The 19778-nt window shown below is 53.7% G+C and overlaps 10 protein-coding genes across 10 annotated transcripts; 5 read left to right on the forward strand and 5 right to left on the reverse strand.

Annotated features, from left to right (window-relative positions):
* Positions 1–688: 688 nt before the first annotated feature.
* On the forward strand, positions 689–1737 carry J4E92_009403 (uncharacterized protein; the record flags this gene model as incomplete). Its single annotated transcript, XM_051500751.1, has 4 exons — positions 689–838; positions 888–1372; positions 1435–1653; positions 1710–1737. 4 exons carry the CDS (start codon positions 689–691, stop codon positions 1735–1737), a joined length of 882 nt encoding a protein of 293 aa, XP_051349098.1.
* Positions 1738–2177: 440 nt separating this feature from the next.
* Positions 2178–2931, reverse strand: J4E92_009404 (uncharacterized protein; the record flags this gene model as incomplete). The annotated part of the gene is made up of 3 exons (XM_051500752.1): positions 2178–2608; positions 2656–2823; positions 2871–2931. 3 exons carry the CDS (start codon positions 2929–2931, stop codon positions 2178–2180), a joined length of 660 nt encoding a protein of 219 aa, XP_051349099.1.
* A 1259-nt stretch (positions 2932–4190) lies between these two features.
* Positions 4191–4917, reverse strand: J4E92_009405 (uncharacterized protein; the record flags this gene model as incomplete). Its single annotated transcript, XM_051500753.1, has 2 exons — positions 4191–4527; positions 4574–4917. 2 exons carry the CDS (start codon positions 4915–4917, stop codon positions 4191–4193), a joined length of 681 nt encoding a protein of 226 aa, XP_051349100.1.
* A 1055-nt stretch (positions 4918–5972) lies between these two features.
* On the forward strand, positions 5973–7127 carry J4E92_009406 (uncharacterized protein; the record flags this gene model as incomplete). The annotated part of the gene is made up of 1 exon (XM_051500754.1): positions 5973–7127. The coding sequence occupies one exon, from the start codon at positions 5973–5975 to the stop codon at positions 7125–7127; it is 1155 nt and encodes a 384-aa protein (XP_051349101.1).
* A 165-nt stretch (positions 7128–7292) lies between these two features.
* Positions 7293–9094, reverse strand: J4E92_009407 (uncharacterized protein; the record flags this gene model as incomplete). Its single annotated transcript, XM_051500755.1, has 4 exons — positions 7293–7544; positions 7605–7709; positions 7761–8968; positions 9022–9094. The coding sequence occupies 4 exons, from the start codon at positions 9092–9094 to the stop codon at positions 7293–7295; spliced, it is 1638 nt and encodes a 545-aa protein (XP_051349102.1).
* A 683-nt stretch (positions 9095–9777) lies between these two features.
* Positions 9778–11589, forward strand: J4E92_009408 (uncharacterized protein; the record flags this gene model as incomplete). Its single annotated transcript, XM_051500756.1, has 6 exons — positions 9778–9945; positions 10000–10272; positions 10329–10470; positions 10523–11259; positions 11319–11409; positions 11471–11589. The coding sequence occupies 6 exons, from the start codon at positions 9778–9780 to the stop codon at positions 11587–11589; spliced, it is 1530 nt and encodes a 509-aa protein (XP_051349103.1).
* A 417-nt stretch (positions 11590–12006) lies between these two features.
* Positions 12007–12999, reverse strand: J4E92_009409 (uncharacterized protein; the record flags this gene model as incomplete). The annotated part of the gene is made up of 1 exon (XM_051500757.1): positions 12007–12999. The coding sequence occupies one exon, from the start codon at positions 12997–12999 to the stop codon at positions 12007–12009; it is 993 nt and encodes a 330-aa protein (XP_051349104.1).
* Positions 13000–13508: 509 nt separating this feature from the next.
* Positions 13509–14375, reverse strand: J4E92_009410 (uncharacterized protein; the record flags this gene model as incomplete). The annotated part of the gene is made up of 3 exons (XM_051500758.1): positions 13509–13693; positions 13742–14123; positions 14175–14375. The coding sequence occupies 3 exons, from the start codon at positions 14373–14375 to the stop codon at positions 13509–13511; spliced, it is 768 nt and encodes a 255-aa protein (XP_051349105.1).
* A 561-nt stretch (positions 14376–14936) lies between these two features.
* HH3V_1 (histone H3-like centromeric protein hH3v) lies at positions 14937–15483 on the forward strand (the record flags this gene model as incomplete). The annotated part of the gene is made up of 3 exons (XM_051500759.1): positions 14937–15030; positions 15084–15214; positions 15268–15483. 3 exons carry the CDS (start codon positions 14937–14939, stop codon positions 15481–15483), a joined length of 441 nt encoding a protein of 146 aa, XP_051349106.1.
* Positions 15484–16435: 952 nt separating this feature from the next.
* On the forward strand, positions 16436–18649 carry J4E92_009412 (uncharacterized protein; the record flags this gene model as incomplete). The annotated part of the gene is made up of 5 exons (XM_051500760.1): positions 16436–16576; positions 16625–16802; positions 16851–16961; positions 17020–17979; positions 18039–18649. The coding sequence occupies 5 exons, from the start codon at positions 16436–16438 to the stop codon at positions 18647–18649; spliced, it is 2001 nt and encodes a 666-aa protein (XP_051349107.1).
* Positions 18650–19778: the final 1129 nt, after the last annotated feature.

Consider the following 19778-nt stretch of genomic DNA (forward strand, 5'->3'; position numbering starts at 1 on the left):
GATCGCACATCCCGCAGGTCTGAGACTTCCTAGACGCACATCTGCACGGAGCGCCCGTCGCCTCATGTTGACGACGACTCAAGTCCTTCCTTCAGGTCGCAACGCTCCCATGCCGCGTGGTCATTTCCCGGGGCCCAGGTACCTGGAGGGTCTATCCCAGTTCAGCCCGCTAGACGATCGTGTTCTCTCAAGCTTCTCCGTCGCTACATGAACGCTTGGCTGGAATTCGTTGCCGGACGTGCAGCTAACGGTGCCGCTTCCTTTTACAGGCTTAACGCTCGAGCAATGCACTTATAACCCATTACTAGAGATATTGCAACATTTGTGGTGTTTTCGCCATACTAGCCTGATCCGACTCCACTTCCCGACGACATGCTTCTAGTGTACCCATTCCAAACACGCCATGTCGCGTGTCGAGTAGTCGATCTAGCATCCCATCACTACCACTCTTCGTTTCCGCCCCAGTGTACGGCGAATACCGAGATGATGGACTACAGGCATTGGGTATGATCGGGACCGTGTGCGATGTGCCGGAACTGATCCTTCTTCATGGTTCCCATCCCCACAGCCCACAGCGCTTTCTTTGCCTTTTTTCGCTACGATCCTCGCATGCACGCTCAGTACGCATGACTGCATATTCTCGCGGGCTTATACGAATTGGTGGTCCTCCAGACTGATCCGCACCGAGATGGGTGTGCCGGATAATGGCCCTGTAATTGCTGGGGTAACGTGGATGTTGACGATATTGAGTGGTGGGTTTTTGGCTTTAAGATTCTATGCGAAGTTGTCGAGGAAGCAGGGGCTTTGGTGGGATGATCATATCCTGACTGTCTCATGGGTAAGTCTTTGTCTTCTGTCCGTATGATGTGTCTAACGGGAATGAACAGGTCCTCCTTCTTGCGCAGGCTATCATCACCCAAGTTGGGCAACAAATGGGATTCGGAAAACGACTGGAAGATGTCGACCCTAAATACCTCATGACCATCGCAGTCGGAATGTCCGTCGCCGCATCGATATCCTGCTTCGCCTCCACTCTGTCGAAGATATCCTTCGGCGTCACTCTCCTTCGTCTCACGTCCGGCTACCTACGCGGGTTCGTATGGTTCTGCATCGTGACCCTCTTCCTCATAATGCTGCCAAGTGCGCTGGCTACATGGGTTCAGTGCCAGCCGATGGCGAAAGCCTGGAATAAAGACCTCCCGGGGACGTGCTGGGACTCTAGCCACTCAATCGACTACGGTATCTTCAACGCTGCGTGGTGCGCTGCGGCAGACTTTGCGCTAGCACTACTTCCATGGTATCTGATATGGGGATTACAACTGAAGCTCCGCGAGAAGATCGGAGTGGGCATCGCCATGAGCATGGGTGTATTGTAAGTAATCTTTCGCTGAACTTCCCAATGTTGCAGCAGTGCTAACACGACTTGCCCCCCAGATCCGGTGTCTGCGCCATCGTAAAAGGCATCTACGTAATCCAGCTCGGCCAAAAAGATTTCTCCTACAACGGCAAGGAACTCACCATTTGGACCGGCGTCGAAACCGCTACCGCCATCATCGCCGCTTCCATCCCCGTCCTTCGCGTTTTCTTCAAGGAAACTATATCTTCTTACTCGCGCTCGCATACCAAAACCAACCAAAGCGTCCCCTTGTCCCGGTTGAACCAAAGCCAACACTCCACCACGACGACGACCGTACATGCGACGGGCAAAGGGAAAGAGGGGCGCTGGACGGTGATTGAGGATCAGGGAGATGATTGGAGCCAAAGGGGCATTTTGGAGGATGAAGAAGTGGGACGGAGTCGACGGGGGACGGTGTATGAGGAGGATCAGATTTTGACGACGAATACGGTTACGGTTACGATTGAGAGTGATGCGAGGTCGTTGTCTGATCAGAAGGCTAGGTCTTTTTTGGGGATAGCGCATTGATATAGTTTCTAATGAATCGCGTGAAAGACAAAAGTTGTTGTCCGGTGGAGGATGATGTCATCGGAGAAAGTCGTGAAGAGCGTCACAGCACATGAAGAGAGAGGTGAGGAAATTTGCCCGATGACCTTATTTCATTTTCACCTGCGCTTCGCAGCCTGTTCTGCTACCACCATTGCAGGATGTCATCAATCTATCGGTCGGTCATCTTTGCTACCCTAATTTGGTCTTCAATAGTGCCTTTTCCTTGGTCATGTCATTTGGCTTGTCCAGCTAAGCGCGCTTCTCGGCGAGCAGCCCACTCCGCCATTGGGTCTTCCTGACCATGTGCCAACTTCTGGAGCTGTTGGAGCCCTGCCGCAATGACCGCCGGATCTGTCTCCTGCGACAGCGTCGCGAGACCAGTCTTCAAGGTCATCCAGCAAACGTAGTATCGCTTCAAGTATATGTGCAATCTTTTCCTCTCGTGGTCCTTGTTATCGATGTACCTTGGCAGGTACGCATGGTATGCGGCAAACTGTTCGCGAGAAATTTTTGTGAATACCTTCGTGGGTTTAAAATCGAGGTAGCTAGGTAGTTGTACTGGTTCAATGACCTGGTTGTTGAGCGTAGCAAGCTGAACTGGGTCATCGGGTGGCGTTGCTACAAGGATAGCTCCATCGTGTGCTCCAAGGACGTTTCCAGATACTAAGGGCATTAGCATGTCTCACTTCGAAGGTCCTCGCGTGACTTACCCTCGGCGTCTGAGTAATCTTGTACAATATATCGCCATTTCTCAGCGAGTGACTTCTTAGTAGCTGGGTCATCGAGTCGCTTGCTACTATCGCCCTGTAGCCACTTCTCCAGGGTTATGCCGCGGTCATCGCTTGCTAGCTGGCGCACGATTGCTGCTGTAGTGTCGTCTGTGAGAAGGTCAGCGTAGTCTCAGGCAAAGGAATAGGCGACCTACTGAACCGATGTTGCATCTCCGTGACTGGCGTTTCGTACGCCGAGGGCGTCTTGACCGGCATGATGGGGTCTGCGAGAGGGGTATGAAAAGCTGCGCAGGGTCGTTAGGATTAAATGGGAAGAGAAAATAGTGACAACAACAACACGGGGCTTGGCAAGGCAACAGCGACGACGCACGGGTGCAAACGAATTTTCATATTCACCGTCACTTCCCGTAATTTGAGAAGAGAAAATTGAGTGGTGAAGAACATGCCAAAAAGACGTCTTTTCGACGTGTATAGGCGCAGTGACAAAAGTTTTCAGGCTTCTGCACAAGAGTTAGCAAAGACATATCCGAGATATCTCTTCGATATGACCCTAAATGCGATCTATACTAGCACGAGGTTCCATTTCCTTTGCTGAAACGCAGAAATCTCATCCTTAGCTCTTAGTGTTCATTCAGTCCGGAAGTGCTATGACTTGCTGTGACGGTTGGCGGGTCAGCGTCTCAAATCTTCTACCCTGTGCGTCTCGTCAATGACGATTGGTCTATCGCGAACTGTATACTCCTACGAGGTACAACAAGTAACACATCGCGATGGTGTCGTTGTTCGTATTCCGCTAGATGCCGATAAATATCACACCAGACATCCTGTTTATTATGGAACTTTCTACTATGCCACGAACTGAATAGCGTGTAAACTGGTACTCACATTGCCTGCTTCACGAAGTGACGTTACAAAGTACCCATGTACATATGAACGGACATTATGGATTGTAAGTCTCAGTGTCAACTTGATGCGAGTGCTATGCCAGTGAAACGGCACGCAGTCTCACACTTTACAGAAACACCAAAGACTACCTCCACGTGCAGGTCGTTGTAATGAGAGTAGCATAGATCCTGTAATACCTTTGGTGGCTCTCAACTCAACACACCAACGACGAGGGCGCAGCTGGAGCTGGAACGGAAAGCATTGTAATCACGAAAGCGTCTTTCACATCGTGGATGTTGTCTAGCAGGGCAAAGTAAACCACTGAGTACTCCTCTTCACCCTTGAGTTGTTCTAGCCTAACGCAAAATCTTTGCTTCTTGATACATGTATCGCAGGCGAGCGTGCACTCATCCCCAGCCCTCACCCATATGGAATGGGTCTTGCCCTTGGCGGCGACGGCGTTGCTAACGAACAGATGAGCAGACCAGGTGCCTGGGTTCCGGCTTACTGTGGCCCATTGTTTCCTCTGCATGCCCTGCGTATCGAGCAGTACGGTTGCCATAGCGCTCGTAATCGCCTCTGTTGTCTCTTCCGACATCGACATGCCCCGGTCAAAGTCATCCCTTGTTTTACAAAGAGCTTCCACCCATGTCCGACATGCTGTCGTAGTCGATACAATCGTGGTTGTTATTAGAGCCATCGCTCGGCGGAATGCGTAGAACTACCGGTAGGTCTGTCTCGCCACGCTCTCGTATCTTCAGGGCTGGCTTGTTTGGCATCACCAGCCGAGGGCGAGGGGGTCGGAGTGCCGTGTCTTCCTCCAATGCTTCCGCAGGCTGTTGGAAGGTTGTGTCGTCGTCGGCTTGCTCGTCCATGACGCCGTGCGCCAGATCTTCGTCTGGTGTGCACATCCAGTCTTCGGGCGACGGCAAATATTGCTCATCGCGCGGTTCGATCATGAGGCCGCTGTTTACGGTAAGCAGCTGTGTTATTGTATAATTGCACGACTTACTCTTCGTACTCGCCAAATTGGCTTGGACCACCCGCATCCTGCTCGCACACAGCTTCCTCCAGAGACAGAGGAGGAGCGTCTATCATTCCTGTCTCGCTAGTCGTTCTGTCAGGCGCAGCGGCGAATTCATCTGCTGTGCCGCTGCAGTCGTTGAAGTGGAGCGACGATGTGCAAGGGTGCAGGCCATCATCTGCTGTAGACCGACGCAGAGGCGGTGCAAAGCTATCGCGCATCATGGGTTCGCTAGAAGGTGATCTGGGCCTTTCTTTCATCGCCATGTTTGCCTTGACTAGTGCAGGCATAACGTTCTCAAGGTATGCGACACCCCGATTGGTGAGGTCCATGACCGTGTCGAATTTGGTCCGGGTCTGTTCGGTCCTCCGCGAACTTAGCGGGAGCCCAAACTCGGTCGGCGTGTTTAGCAGAGTCACCCATACTGCCAGGGAACCGAGGTCGATAGGTACTTCAGTTGGTTTCAGAGTTGCTGGGGCTCGTGCAGTGAAGGTGGTGTATGCAAGCTGAAGCCTTGTCTCCAACACCGCTGCAGACGGTTTTGGTTTCTTCTGTTCTTTCTTCTGTTGCGGGGTATTGATGAGAGATAAGAGAGGAGGAATGAGAATGAGGAATGAGATAAGAGATGAGGGATGAAAGATAAGAGATGAGTGATGAGGGATGGTGGATGAGCAGAACGTTAATATTGGGCCTCGCAAGCCTTGGAAGTTTTACTCAGTCGCGATGTTGATGACTGTCGTGCTTTCTCTCCATGGCAGCCGCGTCATAGAGACGCGTGCTTTCCGTGAACGCCCATGAAGCTCCAGTCTGCGGGGCGTTCCTTCCATGAATCTCTCACTAACTTACCGAGATTCGACACGCGACGAAGACGAGCAAAATAAACATCTACTCTGCAGCATGATCGTATCATCAACTCACAAATGTATATCCCAGTGTATACAATAAGATCCCAGGTCGATGTATTTCTCGGTTGATCGAAGCCATCGGCGCGGGGATTGCCGGACGGCACGTGTTTTGTTACTCAGCACCCGCCGGTGTTTCAGCTACCTTGCCTGCTCTCCAGACACCACCCTTCACTGAGCATGTATCCACTGCGACCCACCGGAGAGCGTCCGCGATGGCCAGACCGCCAGCAAGACGAGCATGCGACAGGTGCCATGCCGTGAAAGAGAGATGCAGGCGCGTCTCCGGCCAGGATGCCTGCGAGCGATGCCAACGCCTCCGCAACTCATGCCAGACCCTACGACCAGTTGGCACTGCCGGCCGCAAACCTCGGTATCAGCGCACCGAAGATACGACACGCAACCCGCTACAGACGGCTCGGAGCGACAGCCTTTCCGTTGCTTCTTCTTCACCTAGATGCCCAGCCTCGGCCGCGAGCCCAGCGATGCCGGATTGGGACATAGTCACGCTGCCCAGGGCCCCATCCCCGTTCGCAGATCTGAGTGAGCGGGAGATGCACCTCGTCAAGGGCGTGTCCCAAGGCCAAACGCGCATCGACCAGTTCCTGATCGCGCCAAGCTTCCGCATCTGCCACCACAAAGCCTTCGCACGTCAACTCCACAATGCAACGTCGTGGGTACAAGATTCGTTGATAGCCACCGCGGCCCTCCTAGCTTGCGAGTACGAGCCTGGTCCAAACCATGAGAACCGAGTCATTGGCCACAGGCGGGCTGCCTCCGCCGTCTCCACATTGCGGTCTGTCAAAGTCGTCGACCCTGGAGACGTTCAGACCGTGTTGATGCTTGCAGTGAGCGCCATCACGTTTGCCCTGCATATATCCGGTAGCTCATTGGAGATCTGTCGACATACTCTCGACATTATCAAGCCCATATACGAATCGACAGTCGAGCTCAGTCCGGACTGCCAGGCCTTCGTCATCTGCCTCATTCAAGCGGAGACCGAAGAGTGCATCATACGGGGTGAGGCTCCAACCCTGCGGCTCGAGGTCCAAGAGACCGATGACATGGTTGATCGATATATGGGAATTGCCTGGCCTATGCTACCGTACCTCTACGATGTTTGCAAGATCACCAACTCGCTACGCCAGAATCCGAACCTCGATCTATCCGAGATTGCGCAAGCTCTGAACGACATCGAAGTCGCGGTCGAGGCCTGGACGCCAATCTTGCCGGTCGACCAGATCAGCCGCTTCTTACAGGAAGAGGTGGCTAGCATCATGTCTCAAGCCAAACTATATCGCTGGTCGGTGCTGCTTGTCGTACATCGACTGCGACATCCATATGGCACAGCGTCAGCCAGAGGCACTGTCATTTCGAATGCCATATTCGAAGAGCTGCGGATGATACTCCAAATCACCAAGCGCTCGGTGCCAGGCGCCATTATTCCATATGTGTTTGCTTGCTTCGAGCTGGTCGATTCTGCTCAGCGCGAAATGGCGCTCGACAAGATCGACGTCGTCATTGAGTTTTCGAAAGAATTGCGAACAAAGGTCAAGAAGCAACTCATGGCATTTTGGGTCATCAAAGATAGCACGGCTCAAATACATTGGAGCGAGATCGTTTCATGGCTTCCACAATGACACTATCGACTACGAACGATACAAAGCTCAGAGAACGAATGTCTTTGATCGGAAATATCTGCGTGAGATGAAACGACTACACAAAGTCGTTCGTACGGGAACAAGCACTCCAACCGCTCCACTTCTTCCAGGAGCAGCGTAGCAATGCGAGGCCCATCATGAACACTACTCAAGTGTTCTATGGGCTGGTTGTCGCATTGCCATGCGCTTGTATTTCTTCGCCGTCGCAACCCTGATCTTCTTGCCCCACAGTAGCAGGGGAATGGGGATCAGCAAGATCGCAAAGCAGACAGCCGCCGTGATGATGGAGACATTCTGTATACCCATGTCGTTCGTCCACGGCGTGAGCGCGAAGAGGATGACGACGGCGAACAGGTTCCGGACAAAGACGATGCCTATCATAGCATCTCCGAGGATCTAAAGGTTGTTATGTCAGTGGGAGCTCCGCTTCAGATAGGCTGGGAACTGTCCACTCACCTCTTGATAGCAATCTGTCACGTATGATAGCGCGACGCCACTAGCTAGGACAAATGTGAAGCCGAACAGCCCGAATCCTACGGCCAATATCATCCAGTGCAGACCCTGAAGAAGCTGTTAGTGAACCATCATTACAGCCAGGTGCTACCAACATACCCTGGCTAAGGCTAGCCCAAACATCAGGATACCGCCCGGGAGCAGGATTGCTGAGATAAGAGTGATCCACAGGCGCATCTCTGGTTCGTAAATGCCTCCATTCCGCCTGGCGAAGTACATGATCGATCTGTCGTTCAGGAAACCACCCGCGAAGAATCCGAAGAACGTGCCAACGAACGGGGCGATGTTCATGAGTCCAACGCCAGAGGCTCCAAAGTTGTATGGTGGTTGCAACAGGTAGACGGCCTGTAATGAGCTCATCAATGCCATGCATGCCAGCAGGGTTCCATACGTAAGTGCAGCAAAGGCCACGGCAGGGAAAGTGAACAAGACAACGATTGGCTGGTAGAAGTGGTGGCCGATGCGTTGCTTGGAAGGAGTGACAATGGCCATGCGCTGACGATAAGTCTTCCGTGGTAAGGAGGTGTCGATTCGGGATTGTATGCGCTCCATGGCGGTGTGCTTTGCGTCGCCTTTGCCTTCTGTGGCCTTTTGCAGCCCTGAGTCGGGACGGCCGTCTTCGAGTCCATCCGAGCCAGCCGTGTGTGGCACACTCTGACCATTCAGAATGGGCACATACTTTGACTCTTCGAAAAAGAATAGGACGAGGACAAAGTTCAGACCGAGGAAGATGGTGCACCACCACCAGATCCACCTCCAGCCCTGCGACTCCACAACGAAGCCGGCGGCTACCGGGCCGAGGGAGGCACCCACGGACGTGAAGACGAGGTACCATGCGTTCATAGTTCCGTGTTGGTGGACGAAGAACAAATCAGCAATGGTGATCTGGATGACAGCCTCGCTAATAGCACCGCCCAGTCCAGCAAGGAAGTTGCTGCCCATATAGTCACCATAGTTTGCCATCTGGGTCTGCCACAACACCCCACTCAACTGGAGCGCAGAGCTGAGCAGATACAGAGGTCTTCGTCCGTACTTGTGTACGAAGGGCATGAAGATCATGCAACCGACTGCAAGCCCAGCACAGCTCATAGCGCCGCCATTGTTCAGCTGATCGTTGGTGAAGCCCAGTTCAGGTGCAATTTGGCCCCACGAAGTCGTGCCGCTCTGGAGCTGTACAAACGTCCAAAGGACGAAGAAGCCGGTCAAGCCGAAGTTGATGGTCTTGCGCAATTTGCTCCAGTTCAAGGGGTCATCTGGTTCGGTGCTAGGCACTGGGTGGAGGATGACGTCCGTTGCGGGCCCCGTCACTACAGCGGGACAGTCAGTGTGCGGTCTTTACAGCGGCAGATGCGAGCCTTACAATCCTCTAGTCGTAGCGTTCCCGGAGCCCAAAAGGTGCCATCATCCGGTCTGGAGCCATTGCTGTCGGCCATCGCTCTCAGGAGGGTACGAAACAAAAATAATCGCGTTGAAGAGGTTGTCTATCACAGGCATGGAGCTTGTTGCGTGGATATCTTCCCCACTGTTACCCAGAGCTTTCGTGTGTATATATACCACAGCGACCGCTGAGGCAGTGTCAGCTGGGTTCTGTACGTTATCTGCGCATCCCTATCTCGAACCCCGGATTGCGTGTTTCCGCAGGCGAACGGGGCGAATTTGGCGAATTGCGAATTAAATAACCCACCGGCTTGGCGCTCCCGGCTGTGGGGTAGTGTCGCGCTAACGTCTGCCGCTCAGACACGAAACGAAATGTTGCTCCGACACGGCCAGATATCAACACTTTGCCTCGCGATCATGCGGACGAGATCTGGACCCCGCATTATTCAGCTACGGATAGATACTACGGCATCTGAGTATTCCAATGATATACATATCTTAGCATCTCCGGATGCTGGCCATTACCAATATTACGCGTCCAGCCCGTATCTTTCCAACTCGAATCTTTCCGAGACTTAGCAATTCCCTTCATTCATCGACTATGGCTTCCAACTCATGGGAGAGTAAAGTTGCTGCGAAGCAGCAGTCCAGTCGCGAGAGGATACCAAAAGAATGGCTTCTTCCAGCATCGGTCACGGACATGCTTCAGACGCCGCTTTCGGAACATCCAAATCGCTTGATGAAGATGGGCATTGCACGAAAGTCGGGACTGTTGAGCGAGAAGGAACTGGAGATTACCGAGAGGTATACCGTTGAAGAGCTGTTGAAGCAGCTGAAAGATGGTACTCTATCGTCACTGGAGGTTACCATAGCGTTCTCGAAGAGAGCAGCCATGGCACAGCAGTTGGTTTGTCGAATCTTCCTTCAGAATAGAGAACAAGCCACTAACGTAGTATTATAGCTGTCTTGTCTCACAGAGACATACTTTGCTGAAGCACAAGAGCGAGCACGCTTCCTCGACAGCGAAAGAGCTAGCGGTCGTATCGTAGGCCCTCTCCACGGTCTACCCATCAGTCTCAAGGATGCTTTCCAAGTCGCTGGCTCAGCAGCCACTATCGGATTCGTTTCATTCCTGGATCATGCTGCGTCGAAGGAGAACTCGCCGCTCGTGGATATCCTGCTCGAGCTAGGCGCAGTCGTATATGTCAAGACCAACATCCCTCAGACCATGATGGTAAGTCAATCATCCCATCTTGACATCAAGAAGGCTCATGGACTAATGTATCGTAGACGGCCGACTCACAGAACAACATTTTCGGGCGTACTTTGAACCCCCACAACACTGCTCTCACTGCGGGAGGGTCGAGCGGAGGCGAAGGCGCACTTGTTGGATTCCGAGGATCTCCACTCGGTGTTGGAACAGACATTGCAGGTTAGTACACGTCGTTGAAGTTGCAGTGATCAGACTTGCTGATCTACACTAGGATCAATCCGCATACCCGCTCTCTGCTGTGGCACCTACGGCTTCAAGCCCTCTACAGCGCGCATTCCAGATGGCGGACAAATATCGCCCGTCTCCGCTGGCAACAACTTCTTCAACCCATCAGCTGGTCCCCTCGCAAACGACATACACGCTCTGGGCATCCTATGCCGGTCACTCCTATCAGTGAGACCGGCCTTGTACGACGCCTCTGCTCTCGACGTTCCCTGGAGAGACCTAGAAGTACCGCCGAGCGCTCCGAAGCTAAGACTGGGTCTTTTGGCCGAGGACTCAGCCTTCCCCTTGCATCCGCCGGTTAAAAGAGCGCTAGCACAAGCTGTCAGCGCGCTCGAAGCAAAGGGCCACGAGGTGGTTCCTATCGCGCCGGCGCGCGCTCAGGTCGCCAATGCGCTAGCCCTCGCGTTTGCCTTCTTTATGCTCGACGACACTCCCCCAACGCATGTAGCCGCTAGTGGTGAGCCTGTTGTTCCTTCGGTTATTCAGTCCATGGAAGTTTTCCATTCTTTCAATTGTGACTTCCTAGACGACTGCAAGGGCCTGGAGGGCATCAAGAAATTAGCTGCGCTCAATGTCAAGCGTGATGTTATCCAAGATGAGTGGAGGAAGATTTGGAAGGAGCAGAGATTGGACGGAGTAATCGGTCCGGCTGCACAGCACACTGCGGTCGCGCACGATACATACGGGTTACCGCCGTATACGCTACTGTTGAACGTATTGGATGTAAGTCATGCTTACCCATCTCGAAGTGGCTGTAGAGAGCATTGTTAACGTCAAGCCAGTATCCCGCATGCGTACTTCCCTTTGGTAAAGCCTCAAGCGCTCTGGATGCTGAGCCCTTTGTCATGGGCCCTGGCCAAGTAGGCCCGAGTTGTAAGTCGCCGTCTTGACTCTTTGTACTGGTCTGAGACGCAAGCTAATGTTTTCAATGCAGATGATCTTAAGCTCGTGGATGGTGCACCGACTGCCATCCAGGTCTTCACGAACAAGATGCGCGATGAAGAATGCCTGCAGGTGTCTGCTATTGTCGATGAGTGCTTGAAAGCTGTGTAGATATTTGTTTTGGACTTATATGAGCATACTTCGAGATCGCACATTCCTCCACTTGCAACTTCGGCGTCGCACTACAGCATCTTGTATTCTGCGAAATGTCCCGAACACTGCTGTATCTGACTGTCTGCAATGTCGACCATTCGCTCCTGCATGATGATTAATGCGGTGGTAATCACCATGTCAACCAGGAAAAGAACTGGACAGACCTACAGCCTACATCAACATGGAAGCATACAAGATAGGTGACCTAGCGGCGATGTAGGCGCCAGGCCTGTTCAGTTTCATTCTAGTATGAGCTTTCACTGTCTAACCGAATCATCTCGTACTCATCATCTCATCATCTCGTCTCGTCGTCCACTCTTAGTAGTCTACATCCTTCCACTGTACAAATCCATCCAAATCGTCTACCATTTCCCTCTAGTGTGCATGATCCTCGCCGCAACCGCAGTCAGGCCCAAATTCGCGTCGGGCCTGTCTCGCTTCCTCCTGCCATGGCTGTAGGGTGACCGCCCGCTTCGTCTCCCGTTCCCACTTTCCATGACCCTTCTTCTCGTTGAGTTCGACGAGAGCATCCAGCCAAGCGGCAAGTCTGTACCCCGCCTTTGCGAGTTGCTTCGTAACGACAGGAATAGCAGTATCCCAGTAAGCTCCTGAAAGCTCTTGCGCGAACACTGCGTCGGGGCCGTTGGGAATGACAGTGGAGCAGACGAACTTGTTGGCGTCGCGCGCCCAAGTCATGGAGCTGCTGACTGCATCCTTCGCCTTCAGCCCCTTGAGCCACGTCTTGCTCTCCTTCTTGAACTTGCCATGCTTCACTTCCGCGGTGAGGTTGTTGGCCAGAGCCAATGCATTGGCTTGGGAGAAGTTGCCATAGGCCTTTTGCGGGATTGCTGTGTCCCAGATGGAGTGCAGGTTTGTTCGCGCGCCATTGAAAGTGACGTTGATGAGGTTACCACCTACGGCGATGTTCTCCACGTGGAGTGGCTGGTGGACATCGCCGACGAAGTGGATGACCCATTTCAGGGCTCTTTGCTGTTCGACGATGCCAACTGACTTCTGGAAAGCGCGGCTGGAATAGTTGGCGATGGCGGAAACGATGCAACCCTCCTCAGGACAGTCACGCTCGTAGTCGATATTGCAGCTCTCAGGCGGATTGTCGAGCGCATCGATGTAGTGGAGCACTGAACTGAACTTCCCCTCCGGTTCAGAGCGGAAGCTATCAGCCCAGGTAGCCACATTGGCGAGATATGCGGATGAGGTGTCGTTCAAGAGGGTCTGCGCAAACTTGGCCGTCTTGTGGGAGACGAGGTTCTGTGCCATGTATGCCACTGCGGTGTGACCGAGGGAGCCCCAAGCGGAAGCATAGGGTACTGCCGCAAGGAGAGGTAGAAGCGACTTCGGTGGTGCCATCTTGAACGTTGAAGTTATCGGGCTGGTCGAAGTGAAGCAGGAAAGAGGCTTGTTGTCATGCTCACGCAGAGGACATGCGATGTTATAAGCAGCTGGGAACGGCAACGATTTCAACCAATAGCTCTGACGGTATCGGCCATGGCCGTTTCGTCGCCACGATGCTTGATCGAGACCCTGTAGAGCGCGAGCGACGATATGCAGGTCCATGGAGATGCTAGCCCAGAAAGGAAGGTGCTACGCCACGATAGGCAGGAGCTGGGTAGCCGACCTCAACTTGAGCCTCTGTCAGAGAGCACGTTGTCCGTCTTGATTGGATAACCACAAAAACACAGCCGGAGATGAACATCTGAAGCTCCCGTGGGCAGGGTAACACGTTGTACGGGCGGGTGTCTAATGTATGTACCTACAAAACCAATGCAGCTAACAATGCTCCGAAGACAGCTAGGGTATCTCAAATCCGTGAGTCTTCGCCAAACGCCAGATGTAAATGCACATTGTCACGATCGCGTTTATCGCTCCGCCTCTGCGGCATTGTCCTCGCCGCCTGCGTCCATATTGTTCGGCGCCTCGTCTTCGGCAGTCTCTTCGGCCGGAGCGGGCGGCCCTTCGATCAGGCGGAGCCACCACGCGGGAGGATCGAGAGGGCTGTGGTTGTTGTGCAGCGGTGGGTAGATGTCGTTGAAATAGTACCAGACTGGAGAAGGTCAGTTGTTGTCCTCAAGAGCTGGGAGCGCAGACGTACTATGGCCGACAACGATGCCGCACATCTCATCCTTGGGCACCGTCCCGTGCATGATGAGCGAAAAGGCCAAGAGCACCCAGGGAAGGTATGGCGCCTTGAAGACCAGCAGGCCAAGGAAGCTGAGCATGGTGTCCGGGTTCTTCCTGCTCCAGATGTAGATGAGGGTGCTGGACAGAGCCGAGCCGAGAAAGGCCATGGAGAACATGGGCGCGATGCAGAGGAGCAGCGTCGACGCGAATGTGAGGAGCCATGCGAAGTGTGCCGTAGAGCGGCCGGACGATTCCTCGAGCAGGCGCGCGTATCGCTGGAGGAAGAAGATGTGGTAGAGGAGGTCGAGGCTGAGTGGGCCGAAGTAGAAGAAGGTGGTGAGCAGTCGCCAGTACTATGCAGGTCAGTACGGGCTGGAATAACGCAGTGGTAGTAGTGGTAGTACCTGGCTCTTGAAGAAGACGGTGCGCACGCTGTAGAAGAGCTGGAAGGGCGAGATGATATGGCACTGCACCAGCACACTGGCACTCAGCGCCGCCGTCATCCACCAGCGCGTGCACACGGGCATTTCGTAGAACCACTGCTCGAGCGGAAACCCTCCGGCCCCTCCCATCATGCCGTCCCCGCCTTGCAGAACATTCGCCATGGTGGGTTGAGCGCTCTAGGGATAACACAGGATGAAGAATGAGGGAAAGAGGCAAGTTGCAGCGCCTGCACTCAGATACCTAAGTAATAAGCAGCGAAAGGCCAAGTGTCGCTCAGCAAACGCAGCCGCTTTCCGAGCGTGTGAACGATGGGGCCCATGTGGCTACGTAACTTGTCCGATGGCCCGCCAAGGCGCTAGGACTAACAGCACGCGATCGCACCTTCCGCCCGCCGGGCGTCGGGGTCCGAGCTCCTGCCCTGAGTGAATGCGAACCAGCCACAGCACCAGCCCCTCGTCTCAGTCGCGTCGGCAGACGGCCAAGATCGCGAAGGACGATGCGCCCGTGCTCCATTCACCACCGCGACCCTCGTACGCCATCTCATCGATATACCCGACGACGACGTGCCGACCGTTCGTCTTGTTGATCTTGACGCGCTTGAGCTTCGCGACTTTTCGCGCCGTGCACGCGCCGTGAACCCTCCCTGTTCGCCATTCCCACGCCCCAATTGATCCACCTGGACCCCGACACACCGCGCGATATCCTTACACACCAAAACCAAAATGTCTCCCAAATCTCCCACCAGAAAGAACAAGGCGCGACCGTCGCGAGGTGGACGAGCCAGTGTCGGAGGAAGGAAGGAGTCGGGCAAGAGACGTACGTAGTGCGCCAAATAGTCAATCTGCGCATCCCAGCTGACCACCGCGCAGTTGGACAGGCAGGACCCGCTCCCGATCGCGCAAAGAAGCGCTACAAGCCCGGCACCGTCGCTCTCCGTGAGATCAAGCGCTACCAAAAGTCGACCGACCTGCTGCTCCTGAAGCTCCCATTCCAGCGCCTCGTACGGACACTCCATACATACATTCTGGCGACAGTCAGCTAACGTGCCTCCAGGTCCGCGAGATCGCGCAAACAGTCACAACAGAAGACGGCCCCAACAGATGGCAGAGTCAAGCCATCGTCGCCCTCCAAGAAGCCACCGAAGCCTTCCTCGTCAACCTCTTCCACGACGCCAACCTCTGCGCCATCCACGCCAAGCGCGTCACCATACAGCAAAAGGACATCCAACTCGCGCGTCGTCTGCGAGCAGCTTGGGGCGCGCCGGTTTGAGTTGGCACGGTTGTTTTGGCAGATACCCAATCTTCACTTCTGTTGGTACCGAGTTTGGAGGAAATAGGGCGTATCGTTGCGATCTGGAATTCGTGCGCATACCAGAGAGGCTGCTTTTGGAAAACAATTGCGATTGGCGTTGCGTGGCGCAGAGGTTACTCGCATGAGGCCCGTCTTCAGGATTGTTATTGATTATTGTTCGTATATTTGCAGCATACCGACTACCGAGCTACAACCGTATCCCCTGTATATCAGTATTTTGGATCATCAAATGGAAAAGAAATCCCACGTCTCCCGTCTCTCAACTTCGACCTGAACGACGTGAATCATCCGGGGAATGACTCCAATCAGACGCCGACTTCCAGTATAGTTAGTGGCATTGGCAGTCGTCCGCCGTTTCTTGCTTGAGTTGCTTGTACGTGGACAAAGGCTTGGCTATCATCGTCTTCGCAGCGTGCGAAGAGCTCGACCAGCTGGAGCTGGAGGCGCGGAACACCGCCGAGGAAAGCTCCCCGCCATTTCCGGAACGTTGGCTTCTTATCGCCGGCCACCCTCGTCACCTTCCACATACGCTTCGCAGCAAAGATCCAACTCTCCTCCGCAACCCGTAGCCGACCAACTAAGACATTACCGAATAAACAAGTGACGCAAAGCCTCCTTGGCAGCCTTGGCCATGCATTGTCCCCGCCCGTATCACGTCGCTAGAATGCCATTCGACGTCATGAACTGGCTGCCTCAGGTCGGTGCCGCTGCGGCGATGCACACGCTATAGCTCAACCAGGAAGCTCAATGTCTGACATGCAGGCACATGCAGGCTTGTACATGGTCGCCAGGCAGACGAGTCAAGGTACCCCAATGTCAAGAACCATCTATAAAGTTGGCACTTCTGGTACTTCCGTAGCCTCTGCCCGCAGCAGATTGGAGAACTCGATCTCCTCCTACCACAGCGATCATGGTTGCATTCAGGCTGTCGCTTCTTGGAGCAGCTGGGCTTCTGAGTGGGGTTGTCAACGCTCAGTTTCCTCCGACACCAGAGGGCGTTACTGTTCTTGAATCGCAACTTGATGAGGGTGTCACGATCTCATACAAAGAGGTAGGCCATCCTCCACAAAGGGCTTGGTCCAGCTACTAATGACCCCAGACCGACCTCTGTGAGACCACAGAAGGCGTCAGAAGCTTCTCCGGCTATGTTCATCTCCCAGCTGGAGCACTTGCCGATCTCGGTGTCGAGAACCAAACCTACGAGATCAACACCTACTTTTGGTTCTTTGAATCGAGGAAAGATCCTGCCAATGCCCCTCTCTCGATCTGGATGAATGGTAAGCCGTTTGAAAAGTACTCACTGCGACGTTAACTGACACCAGCAGGTGGACCTGGCTCCAGTTCCTTCGTTGGACTTCTGCGTGAGAATGGACCATGTTTCATCGGTGCCGACTCCAACAGCACCTACCTGAACGAATGGTCATGGAACAACGAGGGTGAGCTAGTCTCAAATGCACCAGTTGGTCTATTAAGTATCACGGCTAACGAACACAGTCAACATGCTTTACCTCGACCAGCCCGTTCAGGTTGGCATGAGCTATGACAGCCTGGTCAACATCACCACTAATCTAGACACCGGCGATCTTGAGGTTGTAGACTTCGGCAACGGCCCTGTTCCTCCCCAAAACAACAGCTTCTATGTCGGCACCTACCCTAGCGAAAACTCCAACCTCACCACACGTGGTACTGAGAACTCTGCACGAGCGCTCTGGAACTTCGCCCAAGTCTGGTTCCAGGAATTTCCTGAGCACAAGCCAAATGATGACAGAATCTCTATTGCGACAGAATCTTACGGAGGTCGTTATGGACCAGCGTTTGCAGCTTACTTCCAGGAGCAGAACGAGAAGATCGAGAACGGGACGTGGAGCGAGGCCGGACAGACACATCTCTTACACCTCGACACTCTACTTATCATTAATGGCTGCATTGATCGTTACGTCCAATGGCCGGCTTACCCAAGGATGCAGTACAACAACACGTACGGTATCAAGGCTGTGAACGAGTCGCGCTATGAGGAAGTGCTCGACAACCTATACAAGGAAGGCGGCTGTCTGGATCAGATTGAAGAATGTCGCAACATCAGCCTTATATACGACCCTACTAACCAAGGCTACAACGAGACCGTCAATGAAGTATGTGAGGCTGCGGAGACATTCTGTTCTGAGACGATCCGTGATCCTTACTTTGACACCGACCTCAACTACTACGACATCTCCGCCCCCGGCGCAGCTGCCTTCCCGCCACCATGGTATCAAGGCTGGCTTAACCAGCCGCATGTGCAGCAAGGACTTGGTGTGCCCCTCAACTGGACTCAGTCTAATTCGGCCGTGTCGCGGGCATTCCGAGGTATTGGCGACTATCCACGTCCAGGTTGGAAGGAAGATCTAGCATATCTTCTCGAAGAGGGAATCAAGGTCACACTGGTGTACGGTGACAGAGACTATGCCTGCAATTGTCAGTACTACCCCACGAAGGCTGCGTTTAAATACGAACTGACATTATGCAACGTTTAGGGTACGGTGGTGAACTGCTCTCGCTTGCTATTCCCTACGACAACGCCACTTCATTTGCGGATGCCGGATACGCGCCTGTTGTCGTGAACGATACCTACATTGGTGGCCAAGTGCGTCAATACGGCAACCTATCCTTTACACGGGTGTACGAAGCTGGCCACGAGGTACCGGCCTACCAGCCTGAAACCGCGTACAAGATCTTCACACGCGCTCTCTTCAACCGCGACATCAGCACCGGCAACATCTCTACGACCGAGACCCCCGACTACGCCAGCGAAGGACCAAATGACGTGTACAACATCACCAACGAACCCATTGTCGACGAAGGCACGCAATGTTACGTTCTTGATCCCGGCCAATGCACATCGGAGCAATGGGAGTCGGTCATGAATGGAACGGCCCTGGTGCGAAACTGGATCGTTGTCGATGCCAACACTAGCTACCTGTTCCCAGATCTAGCTGGTAACGGCACATCGAGCAACGGCAGTACACCTTTTGGCACTGGCATGCCCATGCCTACTTACACCGCGGCTGCATCCGGTGGTCTCTCTGCGAGCGTTTTGGGCAGTGCAATGATTGCTGCGGTTGTAGGAAGTTTGGTGATGCTTTAATCAATGGCAAGATAGTCGCGACGATATGAGGATCGCAATTATGCTCACACGATAACTATGGTATTGTAGTGCTTGTATGTGCTCTAGGCAAGAAATACATAGATACTGACCTGTTCCACATCATCACATTATGCACTGGTGCATTGGATGCGCGTGACGTCATGACTTTACACGCGAAACCGTACTTTTGTCTCGCAGATATGCACATTCTCAACGACCTCGACGCGTCGCAAGCTCTCCAAGCAGACGTGAAACCATGACCATGTCTCGTCCCATGTACTCCGCGTTCCAGAGACATCTCCTCTTCTTCTCAACGCCCACATCTCCACCCCGGCTTACCTTCGGATCAGCCCTCCGCGCAGGCGTATCAATCGGCCTAGACTTCCCCGTCGCAGTCCTCCTGAGCCTATCTCTCCGGCTCATGTACGCGCCCTTCCCCTTCCTGTGGTCCCCCATCATCGTCGATAAGATCCCAGCGTCAGCGCATCGCACACAATTGAGCTCCGTCACTCTACCAAAGGGAAAAGCCGACTATACGTGCACTGAGCTTCTATCTCTTCTGAATAACAGCGCCGAGGAGAATAAAGGCAAGGGCTGGTTGAAACACAAGATCGATCAGGGGCATGTGGTGGGGTTTTGGACGATGGCGGCGAGTGCAAGGACGCATACTGTTAGGAGGGATGATGTTGAGCGGTTTCAACAGGGGGAGTGGGAGGGGCCTGTTGTTAAGAGGAGGAGGGGGAGGGAGGATGTTTTGCCGCTTTGGAGGGGTGGGCCGATATGGGTTGGGGGGCATAGTTGGGCTGTTTGGAAGGTTCTTGGGGTTAGGGTTTATGAGGACAAGGGACGGTAGATAGTCGCATGATCGTGCATGGACATCGTACGCCCAAACCTGCGCATTTGGGTAGAATGGATAGAGTGCGCCTTTGACTCATACAACGGCCTGGTCCTGGTTCGGACTGGTCGTTGAGATTGTGCTTTTACGCCTGCGGATGAATGTTTTAGCGGCATTTGCACAAGTTCCAAACGGCCGTTTTCCGCAATCTTGTTACACATGCTTAGCACGTGGCTTACTTAGCATCACAAGCGTTCATAAATCCGCTGCCCGAATCTAGATCTTCGGCTGCTG

This window comes from Alternaria infectoria (genome assembly GCF_024043175.1).
Source record: "Alternaria infectoria strain BMP 0036 chromosome Unknown scaffold_23, whole genome shotgun sequence".
Classification (NCBI taxonomy): domain Eukaryota; kingdom Fungi; phylum Ascomycota; class Dothideomycetes; order Pleosporales; family Pleosporaceae; genus Alternaria; species Alternaria infectoria.